At 32.8% G+C, this 13,766-nt stretch overlaps 1 protein-coding gene across 2 annotated transcripts; it reads left to right on the top strand.

Annotated features, from left to right (window-relative positions):
• The first annotated feature begins 7,378 nt into the window (after positions 1-7,378).
• Positions 7,379-12,772, top strand: LOC140830547 (transcription factor TGA2.3). 2 transcript variants are annotated; one of them, XM_073193910.1, is made up of 12 exons: positions 7,379-7,685; positions 7,843-7,946; positions 8,051-8,127; positions 8,222-8,443; positions 10,719-10,796; positions 10,894-10,953; positions 11,065-11,142; positions 11,235-11,292; positions 11,374-11,645; positions 11,964-12,209; positions 12,372-12,551; positions 12,635-12,772. In XM_073193910.1, exons 1-11 carry the CDS (start codon positions 7,597-7,599, stop codon positions 12,516-12,518), a joined length of 1,431 nt encoding a protein of 476 aa, XP_073050011.1. In that variant the 5' UTR covers positions 7,379-7,596; the 3' UTR covers positions 12,519-12,551; positions 12,635-12,772. The 2 variants fall into 2 exon arrangements, with proteins under 2 accessions (XP_073050011.1, XP_073050009.1); XM_073193908.1 differs by lacking the exon at positions 12,635-12,772 and having other exon boundaries at positions 12,372-12,628.
• The last annotated feature ends 994 nt before the right edge of the window (positions 12,773-13,766 follow it).

The following is a 13,766-nucleotide window of genomic DNA, read 5'->3' as shown; positions in this document are numbered from 1 at the left end:
GAACGAAGAATTGAGGTATGTTGCGACCGGGTAACATACGACAGTTATCTGTAGTATATGATATATGATTAGATTGATTTGATTGGATTGGATTGAAATACGTGTCTATGTGCCTATTTGATGATTTGATGTGGCATACATGACATGGAGATTGGAGTATCGATGTATAAAATAAATGTTTTGTTAACACACGTCATTTTATGCATACATCGATACATGACATGCACGTTGAGCTATGATCCTTGGATACCCTGATATGATTTGATTGGATTTCGGGGTTTGTGAACACAATCTCTATGACGGTATTATATGACCCGTAAAGCATAGACAATTGTGGCCCCATATGATTGGATATGAGATGTGGGATTGACGACGCTTCGTCGACGTTGTCATATGTGTATTCCCATATCGGCCGGTGTGCCAGCTCGAGCATTGATTTGATTTGATAGCGATTCGATTGATTCTGACATGTGCTCAGTGGATGGGCATTTGACCTGATACCTCCACGACATACATGCATTGCATACCATATATCATTGTTTAGATATCTGTGGTATATATGATTGGTTGTTCCATACGGAGCTTTGCTCACCCCCAAGGGGGGCTGTTGTTGTCTTTGTGTGTGGACAATGGCAGGTACTCCAGGATATCAGGAGGCCAGAGAGGGCACTTCTGGAGGAAGCCACAGCTTGGGCTGAGGTTTTTGTTTATGTCTTGTTCCCAGTATATATGTATATGTATCTATATACCGGGGCATGTCCCGAGGATATGAGTTGTTTGTATATGATTGGTTTTGATTTCTTGTGGGCGTGTTTTATGATTTGAGATTAAATACTATTTTTAGTATTATAAATCTAGAAGAGATGTTTTGGGCTCGTCGTAAAAGAAATTTTAAACCCGTTTTCCGCTGTGATTAATTAACCCTAATCAGATTGCATTGTAATAACGATTAGGCGCTAAAGGCCCCACAATCAAACTTAGAGAACATTTTAATATTATGCATACAACTGATTAAATAATATCTTATATGTATAAAACACTCATCAAATTATAGGATTTTATTAATTTATGGGTAATTAATTATTATCTATGGTTTGTTTGTTTTGGTCTCACTGTGATTTCTTACCAGAAAACATAGACTGTTGCTTGGTGATTTTTTTTGCTTTGATTAAACAAACATCCAATTGTTTCTTGATATTGTTGTTTTTTATATATAAAAGATGACGAACTTATACTACATTTCTCCATTTACTTTAAAATTGACTTTGAGTATATTTCCTTCTCACCATGCTCAGGGGTTCTCATGCAGGTTTATTTAAACTTTTTATTGACTTCTTCTAGAGATACCTTGTATTCAAGCTTTACATCTTTCTATTGTAAAAAACTCTCTCTATAAATTACATCTCTTATGGTTGGAGATTTTGATATGTTATTATTTGGAATATTGTTTTTCCAAGTCTTCTGGAATACTTCATTTTTGGGTTTAGAAGTTTTCGTTCATCATCACTCTTGCTGTGAAATTGGATCGACAAATTTTTATAAAAATGCTTATAATCTTAATATCTGGATCATGATTTTTGTGATCACAAAGTGTTTTTGTGTTGTAAACACTGATCTTCTTATCTCATTATCTTGTGTGTAGATTTTGAAATTTTATAAGAAATTTTTTCTTAACAAAATGTCCGATTCTATATAATAAAAATAAATCGGTGGCGTTTTTACCTTATATCAAGGTGTTTGTCCTGGACTTCGTTAAGATATCTGTTTTCTTAATCCTTTTATATAAGATTAATATACGTTTTGAGAAATCTCGTCTAACTATTTAAGGTAATTCTTATTTCACTTATTTGGGAAACTAATTTTTTGGCTTTAAAAATTCCCAGTCCTCAATCAATATAAGTAGAAAAATATTCTATTTTATATTGTTTATATAACATATCGTCTAGAATGTATATTGAGAAATGGACTTGTGGCCATTGTATTATCCACGCTATGTCTTCCACTGTGAATTATATTCCGCTCTCAAGTCGTGTTCAAGATTTATGTTCCCCGATAAACTCTAATATAAGAACAAGTTGGTTAGGTTATTATCCTAAAATTCTTTTAATGAATCTTCAATTCATCGATGTTTATTATCCCTTGGTAGGTTCCTATTATAGGTTGTTCAAAATATTATATGGTGTTGCAAATGAATGATGAATTTGACTTGTACGATAATATACTATTTTAATTTTGCTTCGTCTTTCTGGACATCTAAATTTTCCTATTGTTGAAAAGCTTTTTGGTATCAGTTGAGTTTTTTGGACATGTGTTGTTTCCCACCTGTGACTTATGCTTATATCTCCTTGGAAAGATAATATTTTGTTTTAGTCTAAGACTTTAATTTCTTAGTTGAATTGATTTATCTTGGATCTGGATATCTGTTTTTTACTAAAGAGAACTCGATTCTTTTAAGATAAATTGTCTGAGCGATTTTTCAAATATTTTGTTATTTCAATAAACTCATTATGTTAAATAATTTCGAATTACGCGTATCAGACATATAATATGAATCATGATATTTATAGAATATGGTCTATTACCTTATTCCATCAACATTTTTTTCTTGAAGTTTTGATGTAATATCAAGGCTCGACTGAAATATTAATCTACTAAGTTTTAGGAAAATCTTAGATAAATGATTTATACATTTTTCTTGGGCAAAAATTTCTTGAGATAGTACTTAGTATTGATTTTGAAGATTTTTCATTTGTTTCAAATATCGCAATATCTATTAGTTAATATATTCCTTATTTGAAAGTAGCTTTTGTAATGACATTGCCTACTATATTGTGAATCAATGACATGGTTTGCACCGCATCTCGCTTGAGCTTCTGCAATTACTCTTTTACTTCTTCAAAAAGAATTAAGTGGATCTGCACCCGTTTCTTGTAAGTTCCTTTGGATTGCAAATTCCCTTTTTGAAACCTTATAGATTAAGTAATGTTTTTTGTTTATTAAGCCAATATTATCCCATAACTTTTTTATTTGTACTATAGAGAATTTTTGATAACTCTACATGCTAGGATTTTCTTATAATCTTTTGGACCATGTTGTGAGATACAATTGTCTAACTGAAGAAATCATAAAAATCTTCATGTGTTTTGTGTCGAAAAACTTGTACTTCAGTCGGACTCTAAATCTGTCTCTCTATCAGATCTTTCTTGACTCAATACTTCTTCATCTTCGTATATATCATCTGAAAGAATATTCTTAAACTGATATACTTGAACTAAGTCTTGGTAATAAACCACTTCTTAAATATTCGGAGTTGGCTCAATACAAATTATTCAAACTTTCTAGTTTTCTTGATAATTGTTGAGATGTGTCATTTTGATCCACATGTCTGACAATTGTTGTCTTTAAAACTTTCATTAGATGTGCTATTAGCTCTTCTGAAAGTTTTTCTAATTAGTGTTCGTCAGGTACTTTGAGATGAATTTGAGGCTTGGGATGAGATACCGCTTCTTTATTATCTACTTTTTTGTTCAGATTTGTAAGATCATGCTTTCTGTCTGGACCATTGTTTTTGGTATAACTTGTTCCAATTTATGTACTTTTGGCATAAGGATGAGATCTGAATCTCTTTTTATTTTATCTTCATGGTTTACTTACAATTATCATTGGAAGATAATTTTCAATATGAAAGAAGTATGTTTGTTAATATCTCTTAATCTCTTGTAGTTCTTCTCTAATAATGTTAGATGACATCATTCTGCCAAATTTTTATTAAGGAAAGAGGTTCTTATGGCTAGAATATCAGTATTACCATGATTATATTCTCTTATTAACATTTCTCTCTAGGTACTCAATATTTTGGTGAAGAATATCTTTATTTTATTCGACTCAGCCATCTATATTTTGTGAATAATATAATATATTATCTACTAGATAGATGTCATGCATTTCAAATCTGTATCGAGTTTGAGTGTATTTATTTTTTTTTTCATGTATCTTGACCGTTGAAATTGTCTGACCCCTTGACTTATGCTTTGAATAGGTAGCGGTTATTTCGACTATTTAACTAAGAAATTCTCCTGATAGGATCGACTATTTAGTTTCTAGTGTAGACATGTTCCAAAATATCTTGACTGATCTCGTAAGACTTATTTATAAAAGCTTAATTAATCTTTTTTGTTTTTTTGAAATAAAGAATTCCAGCCGCGATTCTCACAAATGAGTCCAGTTGATAAAATGTTAGGATAATTGAGCTCCGACCACTTTCAAAACATAAACTTAGAAATAAGAATCATATTTCTCCTTTTTTTGTGGAAAAATTTATTATGGATACATAATTAATTTGAACAATAATATCATTGAAATATGACATCTAAGCGCGCATTCCAATGCTTTCTTTTGCATCATTGATTAGAATAGTTGGCTATATATAATTTAGATATTCGAATTTTCAGACAGTTCTTATATTTATTGATCGCCTCACGTGGGAGGTATACACATAGGCAACACATGTTGAAGGACCTCATTAAATTTGGACAAGTTCGCAATTTTTTTTATACATAAATGGATAATATAAAAAAATATTCTCGTTCATATCCCATTTAAATAGCATATATATAAAAGTAATAATTCATGAAGCATTTCAAGTCCAACTACTTTTATCATACACCTAAAAGTATTATCACCTAAAATATATATAATTCACGATCATACACAACTTTCACCTACAAATATTCTATAATACTTTAATTTAAAATGTAAAAACAAAAAAAATTCATATTTTGGCACACGTGTAAGAAGTATTATACACATGATTAAGTGGGGTGTATTCAATTCAGAGTTTTGATGACTTTTAATGACTTTTTTAAATGATAGACTTTTACGGATTTGATAAATTTTATTGACTTTTATGGAATCTCACAGATTTATAAACAGATTTATGTTGATTTATGTAGACTTTTTTGCAAGATTTTTATAGACTTTTGTAGATTTTTTTTTATAGAATTTTATAAATTTTGTACTTAACTATAACATGTGATTTTTTATTAATTTCTTTGAACAAATAATTAATTGACATATATAACATATTCAATTTGAAATTATTTTTAATATTTATATTAATAAATAAATTTACTTATTTAAAAGTTAAATCGTTTAATCCTTACATGTATATATATGTGGGTTTATATGCATGTTTGTAAATTTTTTAAAATACATCAATTGATTAACATGTAATCTTATTTTTAAATTGATAATATAAATGTAAAAATAATATTATTTATTATTGTGTGAATATAATTTTGTATAAAAATATCATAGCTTACATATTAATTAAAAATACGAAAATGAATTTAAAAAATAATTGTTGTTACGAAACTATTCAATTATTAAGAATTAAACAACATTTTTTTGATCATCTTTTATTATTATTGAATATTACATTAATTTGTATAAATCATAAATTAAAAATCACAAAATCAATTCTATAATTCAAAATTTCCCCGTGTTATTAAAATAAAAAATTATTAAATGAACAATCAGCCAAAAAATGAAAAATTTGAAAAAGAAAGATTAAAATATATATAGAAAAAACTTCGAAAATTTGAGAGAGTAATAGAAATAGATGAGAGGAGAGAAGATATGAAGATATGTGATGTGAAGCGACAGAGAGAGACTTAGAAGTTTTAAAAATCCATTCAAATCTTTGGGGTGAACCAAATACAATTTTTTACAATTTGTAGTTGTACCTTAGGCTTTAATGTTTGTATGTCAATGAATTCCATGGAGTTATTAAAAGTCCATGGAAAATTTGAATACTTATAGACTTTTATAGAGTTTATAAAAGTCAATGTTGAATACCACTTGACTTTTTAAAACTCCATGAAAGTCTATTTTGAATACCACAAAACTTCTATAGAGTATGCAAAAGTCTTGATTGAATACCTCTAGATTTTTAAAATCTACAAAAGTCATTAAAAGTCAATCAATTTCCCACGTTGAATACACCCCACTAAATTCTCTTCAATATTTTAAATTCTCTCCAACTATATTATGACACACACAATTATAATTATATGTACACATTCTCTATGCATGAAATATATGGAAAATATTATTTATCTAAATAAATATAATTTTTTTTATTTATAGTATATATTTTTTGGAAAAAGATCGATCTATATTATATATTTTTAAAATTAAAAAATATAAAATGATTAAATTATTATTACTGTCACGAAGTGCATTCAAGGGTGCTTAAGACAAAACTGTAGGTTGCACGTTCCACGCGCACATTAGGATAGAACTTGTTGGGGCAAAGTTGTACACTCGAACGGAAAGGGGTCTGTCTGATAGAAAACTGTGCGTGTACGAAAATATATAAGTGGTAGAGCAACCGAGTGATAGTTTTAGTAATATTGTAGTATATTTATTTTGTTATTAAATTTATGTTGAAGTTTTTATAAATAATTTTTTTTTTTTTATAATAATCGATATACAAATATGATTGTACGTATAACATTATTCAATAATTTTTATTATAAATTATTTTTTGCGTTGAATTTCTAAATCTATTTGATTATGATAGTCGAGGGAAAATTATATTAAAAATGTATATATTTAGAAACACGAAACTTATGAGTAATTAATTGTTTTTTTAAAAATATATACGTTCAAAAATTAGACATATAACTCTTCATGAACGAGATAAGACAAGTTTCATGTACAACAATCTTGTTGAACTATTTCAATGCGATCATGTGATCTATATATATGCGGTGAAAATCAATATTTTTGATATAAAAATTATAATTTTAACTCAAAAGAGTATATATATATATATTATATCATGTATTTATAACGTAAAATAGTAATTTTACTCGGATCGATATATATTATATTATATTTTTCTAACAAAAAATTATAATTTTGACAGCAAAAATCAATATTTCGAACATAGTAATCCAAATTCATTTCATAAAATTAATTAGAGACGATATCACGTCAACTTTTGTGAAACGTGCTTCAGTTTTCTCTGCACAGGTCAAATACACTCGATTTTTAAAAAATAAAAAATATATTAATGATTTTTCAATTAAGAGCTGGTGCGCAATTAGCTATAATTTTAAGACAAAAAATTTTGTGAGACGGTCTCACGGATCGTATTTTATGAGACAGATCTTTTATGTTGGTCATTCATGAAAAAATATTACTTTTTATGCTAAGTGTATTACTTTTTATTGTAAATATCGTTATAGATTAAGTTTCGTGAAACCGTCTCACAACATACTTACTCTATTTATAAAAACCTAGCCAAAATTCTTATCTCGTTCGTTGTGGGATGGTTAGTATTTTAAATTAAATAATACATATTAAAAAGCCACACCGCTTAGAGACGCTATCCTCTGTCGAAAAAGATTGCTTCCGAGATTTGTCTTTTTAACCTTTTCTCGTATTTTTATCACAGTCATTTCACCTTTCTACTCAACACTTTTCTCTTCTTCTGCTTCTCAGACTTTAATTTCTCGAGTGTTGTGTTGTACCCACGGAGATCTCGCCGCTGTTTAAAATATCATTGCATGCCGTGAATGTGAGAGAAAAATGGAAGGCTTCAAAGCTTCAGTTCAGCAGACTATGCCTCTCACAAACAACGATGTGTTTTGTCACTCGAACTCGCCATTTTACTTCAGGCGCGTGTTGAAGCTTGGTTTATGCCTTGTTTTCATTGTAAAAGTTGCATGCTTGACTTTTTTACATGGGTTTTCTGTGTGGTCTGTTTGTTTGGTTCTTTCTATGTTAATGTGTTATGTGGTGTAACTGTAAGTTTGTAAGCATATGTGTATGTAGAGTTGACGAAGGGAGTGGAAATGGTACCCGTTTTGCGGATCTCGGGGAGCTCGATCAGTCAACTGGAAATGGTCCATTTGATCATGCTGTTGATTTAACAATAAGTAATATGTATCTTTTCCGTTTCTAAATATGGTTCCATTTTTCAGTTTTTGTGCTCTATTTCTTGGTTCAGGGTAACCAGCAACTAACTCTCTCCTATTTGTAGAATCGATATACAATGATCCAAATGCAAGCAGTGTTTCTGTTTTGTCCAACAACTTACAGTTTGGTGGAATCAACGCTGTATGTCTTCCGAAGGAACTTGTTTCCGTTTGTACTTACGCATATTTTTATGTTCTAGCTTGTTATTGTGAATATATATTGTGCTTTTGTGTAGAGTATGGTTTCGTCTGAGATGGGATCAGCTGTGGGAGGAGTAGACTCTGCCCAGTTCATGTTGCAGAAGGGAGGAATGATGGCTGTTGGCGGCGGCGGCGGTATTGGCGGTGGCGGTGGAGCTTTGGGAAACGGGCAGTTTGAGAACTGGGGCGATTCCGGGGTGGTGGCAGATCACAGCCAACAGACTGATGCGTCCACAGACACTGATGACAAAAATCAGGTCATTTTTTTACCACGTGTTGGAAAAGTGCCTCAGCCTTTGGAAAAAAACTGTGTGTGTGTGTGTGTGTATATATATATATATTTGCATTAGGTAATTTTTAGCTATAGTTTTATTGATTGATCATATATGAATTCAAGTGAATCAAACTAACTTATGTGAGCTCGGCTAGAGTTCTTGATCGAGCTCGAGTCGAATTTGATTAGCTCGTAAACTATATCGAGATTCAAACTCTTAAACCATCTCATATGGAGCTAAAAGCTTGATGTCATAATAGGTGAATACTTTAGAAATAATTTTTTAATTACTTATGTTATAAAGTATAACTTAAACCATTAATATGACCCATTATTTTAAATAGTTATATTATTCTAAAAACAGATTTTTATAATATGCTGCATGATAGGACCATGGAATGGTAAGAACAATATTTTTCTGAAAGTACTAACATGTGTTTGGTGGATACTATTAAATATAGGATAATATAAGTAAAAAAAATGTAGGGTAATATTCTATTTATATGTGTAGCTAAAATATCAACTTTGCCCTTTTCACTGCCACCCCTCTCTTGTTGCTGCCGCTAATTATTGGATGACGGGCTTTATTTGTCTTTTATGAAGAAGAAAAGATGAGTCGTAACTTCTTTTCAACGTAATATTTTGTCCAGTACAAACGATAATTTATACGGGGAGTTAAGGTTTTGGTAAGAGCTTCTCCGATCTAGTTGATCTTTTTTCCCAAGTCGAGCTCGAGTTTCAAATTTTTCGAGTCGAACGCGAGTGTGCCACCCCTCTCAGTCTCAGATAACATGAGGGGAAAGGAGCTTCATAATATTTCATGGGATTTGGATTTCAAAATCCTATTTTTACTGTTTGGCAAGATGTTAAAAAAAAAGATTTTGATTTGCTTAGGATTTCATGGGATTTCATGGATTTCAACAAGTTTATCCAAATCCCATCAAATTTGATAAGATTTGGTGGGATTTGGATTTTAAAAACATAAAATTACTTTTTTATCCAACACATCATTCTCCACCAAAAATTTATAAGGGTAGTTTAGTAAAATTTTAAAATTCCAAATTCGAATCTTTTTTTCTCCAAAAAAGAAATAGATTCATAAATACCATTTTTAAATTTTAAACCAAACACCAAATAGAATTCCAAATACTTGAATTCCCAAATTCAATTCCAAATCCAATTCCAAATTCCACAAAATCCTCTCAAATCCTGGTGCCAAACACACTGTTTTTGACCTCTCCCTTTATTCATTTACTTGCCTCAGGAACTTTGCGTACTAGATTTGAGTTTATATTTCTTTGTGAATCTTGATATTTCTGAGGTTAAATTCAGTATTTTGTCTCATGAATATTTTGGAATAGGTGGTTGTTGAATATATATCGATTGCGTAGACCTGCTAAAGTTTGACTGTACTTACTATTACATCAAGTTGAGAGATTCTGTAAAAAACCTGCTTGAAAATTTATTAAGCTTCGATTTTTCCGTTGTTCGGTGTTGTAAATTAATGTGTGTTCAAGTGTGTTCTAAATTACCTTTTTATAAGAAAATTATTCGTGCCAACAACTCAAGATATGTTGAATCGAGCCAGACATGATGAAAATTGGAATAGAAGTATCTGAGCTCGTAAAATTTAAAATTTTTTGTTCGAGTTTGGCTAAAAAATTTGAATATGTTCGCGAACTATTCGAACAATAACTTGAAAATAAATACTTGAATGACTCGAAAATAGATATTTATATTAAATTAAGTTATTAAAATATAAAAAATCGTGAACGACTCGGAACTATCGAACAATATCCGAAAAAAATTCGAACATGCTTGAGTTCGGCTTGAAAAGCTCACAAATCTACTCGGTTTGTTTACACCTCTGTTCCCACTGAAGCTAATGATTTTCATGCCAAGATAAGGGGTTATGGTTGTAATTGTAAAGCCTGTAGAGATCAAACTAGCTGTTGGTTACTACAGATAGGGTTCTTGGGATCTTGCCGTTGAGATCAGGTAGGCCACGTATGTTTACTTTTAGCCGATGAGTCGTTGCATATTTGTTTGTTTCCTAAAATTGCAAAAAATAAAAAGTAAAAGAATTGGAAAAAGAACTACAAGATAATCATTGAAACTCGAAAATCTGGAGCATGTTATATTTGCTACTTATCGAAGTTATGATAATGGATTTACAATAAACTCGAAAACTAGTTTTTTTTATTGTTGAAATAATTTGTAGTTATGGGGATGAGTTTGATTTGGGTTTGTACTTTTAGTTACCTGGAGTGCATATCGCGAGATTGACAACTTTGGATTCGAGGGACCCTTGCGACGGAAAAATTGGAGAGCAGAAGGTTGATATTTTTTTATGTTGCTGTTGTCTCATTTTCACGTGATATTTATTGTTATTTTTTAGTGATTGTTTTGTTTGTTTTTGTTGCTATTTTCTAGGCACTTCGTAGGTTGGCTCAGAATCGGGAAGCTGCAAAGAAAAGTCGAATTAGGAAGAAAGTATGCATTGATCTATTGAATTTATTATGTTATCTTTGTAGAAAAGTTCAGTTAAATAGGGAAAAGCTCGGGATCATGTTTTACTTCCCTGTCCTAATCTTTGTGTTTTAGGTTTATGTTCAACAACTTGAGAATAGCCGACAAAAGCTTACCCAACTGGAGCAGGAGTTGAAACGAGCACGACAGCAGGTGCTTTTCTCTCTATGTCAGTATGCAATGTGTTCATAAAAAATAAAATGGATTATATATATTTTTTAAATGTCTTCATGTTTGTAATGCAGGGCATCGTTGTTACGTCCGGATTCTCGGGAGATCATAGTCATTCTATCAGTGGAAATGGTCGGTAAAGTTGTGAAATAACATAATCTTTTAGTCAAGATTTAATCGATTACGAAAACCCCATACTATTACACTGTGTAGGGGCTTTGGCATTTGACATGGAGTATGCCCGATGGCGTGAAGAACATCAAAGGCTGATAGAGGATCTGAGATTGGCTGCAAACTCGCACGCAGGAGATAGTGAACTACGTCTTATTGTTGATGAGGTGATGTCCCATTATTATGAAGTGTTCCGATTGAAGAGTGTTGGTGCGAAATCGGACGTGTTTCACATGCTTTCTGGTATGTGGAAGGCTCCTACTGAAAGGTGTTTCATGTGGCTAGGAGGCTTCCGTTCCTCAGAAGTTCTCAAGGTGATTTGACGATTCCTTTTTCTGTCTGGCATATTAATTATTTTGTTCGCGCTTTTCTGATGAAGGTCATGAATGAATAATATGTGGGGAGATCTGCACTTCTTTGCCCTCTGCTGTATCTTCGACGAAGGCTCTTGAAACATAATGTTGCGTGTATTATTTATGAAATAATCTTAGGCTAGGATGAGTTGAAAAAACCTTTTTAACAGATGGTTTTAGGATTGTTGGAAAATATGCTCAAGAAAACTCCATAGTTCTGTTGTGTGTACGAAGTGGCAAGTCTTGATTTTGTTCTAACCCGTTCAGTCTTTGGAATAGATACCTGAAAGGCAAATTGAGCCATTAACTGAACAACAATTGATGGGAATCCGAAGTTTACAGCAATCCTCTCAACAAGCAGAGGATGCGCTGTCCCAAGGAATGGAAGCTTTGCAACAATCACTTGTCGACACATTATCCTCCATCTCCTCAACTCCTCGCGACTCCAGATATGTTATGGATTACATGGAACAAATGTCGATGGCCATGAGCAAACTCGCCACACTCGAAAATTTCCTCCATCAGGTACATTTAATCTATCCTATATAAGATTTTCCAAAAACGCAGCAATGATGAATCTATGATTATATGGATCGTCGTCACAATCCTTGGACAACCCGAGTGCATTTAAAATTTTGTGTCTGTATTTCCAATTTATGAAGAGGTTATGTATTTGTAACTTGACAGGCTGACCTCTTGAGACAGCAAACTTTGCAACAGTTGCAGCGAATCTTGACCACCCGTCAAGCTGCTCGTGCTCTTCTTGCCATCAACGATTACAAGTCGAGACTCCGGGCCCTGAGTTCTTTGTGGTGTGCACGCCCCAGGGAATGAACTTTTCCCTGTGTGCTTCTCACCATATTTGACGTATGTATGTTAAATCTTTCTGTTTAAAACTTCTCGATCACAATGGAACCACGGAGATATTGCTATGTGAAATTCCTTTGTAGAATTGCTGTTTCTTATCTGGGGATTACGTTGGCTCAAGACTAGTTGAGGCTCTGCGTTTGTCTTGACACAAGGTAAGCGCAGTCTTCAATGAAGCTTGTGCCTTAACCAGATGGCCTGTGACTCGGGGCCACTTTTAAGCGCACGAGATGGCCCAAGACTCGGGGCCCACTTTTAACCTCCTGGTTTCCAGCCCAATTATCATACCATCTTGTTCGCGAAACACGAGATGGCCTGTGATTCGGGCTTTGTTTCACCATCATAATCTTCACCTATAAATTTCATGACTTGCCGCCTCAGCTCATGATAGGAAAACATCATTTTCATACTCCAATTAATTACTGACGTCGCCCGGGTAGATTGGGCAAGCTGGGGTGGGCAATCTACCCGAGCATAGAAGTGTCATTTCCCAGTAAATATTTTAACATGATGGGATGAGTATGACCTGACCTGATCTCCATGATGATCTGGCCTGGTCTCCCGGATGGTCTGGCCTGCTCTACCCGCGTGCGCTGGCCTAGTCTCTCGGGTGCTCTGTCCTGGTCTGGCCTTGTCTGTCCGGGTGCTTTGGCCTGGTATACCTCGGTCAGACAATCTGCACACAACCAACAAGATAATGTCAGGGGGGGCTTTTGAAGGGTTTCCGGCCTAACCACTCCGACGTTCATGTCAGTAGAAGGTTCACCAAGTAAAGAGAGATTTTATTGAATGCAGTAGATTGCAATGTGCGTTTAAAATAGCAAACCTGGATATTTATAGGAGAGAATATGACCTCGATTATGGTGCATGGACATTGTTCCTGATTAGACAACTGCCCATATCCTGTACTCTGACAACTGCTCATGTCCTGTCATGACTCATACTGCTCGGGTGATCTGAACCCTAGTGAAAGTACCATGGTCGGGCTGAAGTATCATGTCCAAATTGTACTCATGCTCTACTCTTTACAGAAAATTGGATTTTGATTTGTTTTATTTTTCTCTTTCCGCTCGAGTCCAAAAATGACCCGAGCTCTTTCCAGGTATCAATTACCACAAGTAGCCATGTTTTTCATTCATTTCTTGTTTAAGATTCCCATGGAACTCCATGGGAATTGTATTGTGTACTTCGATGTTTTAAGATTCATATCTTTTG

Source organism: Primulina eburnea, chromosome 4, assembly GCF_022965805.1.
Source record: "Primulina eburnea isolate SZY01 chromosome 4, ASM2296580v1, whole genome shotgun sequence".
Taxonomy (NCBI): Eukaryota; Viridiplantae; Streptophyta; class Magnoliopsida; order Lamiales; family Gesneriaceae; genus Primulina; species Primulina eburnea.
This window is presented reverse-complemented; position numbering and strand designations above follow the sequence as displayed.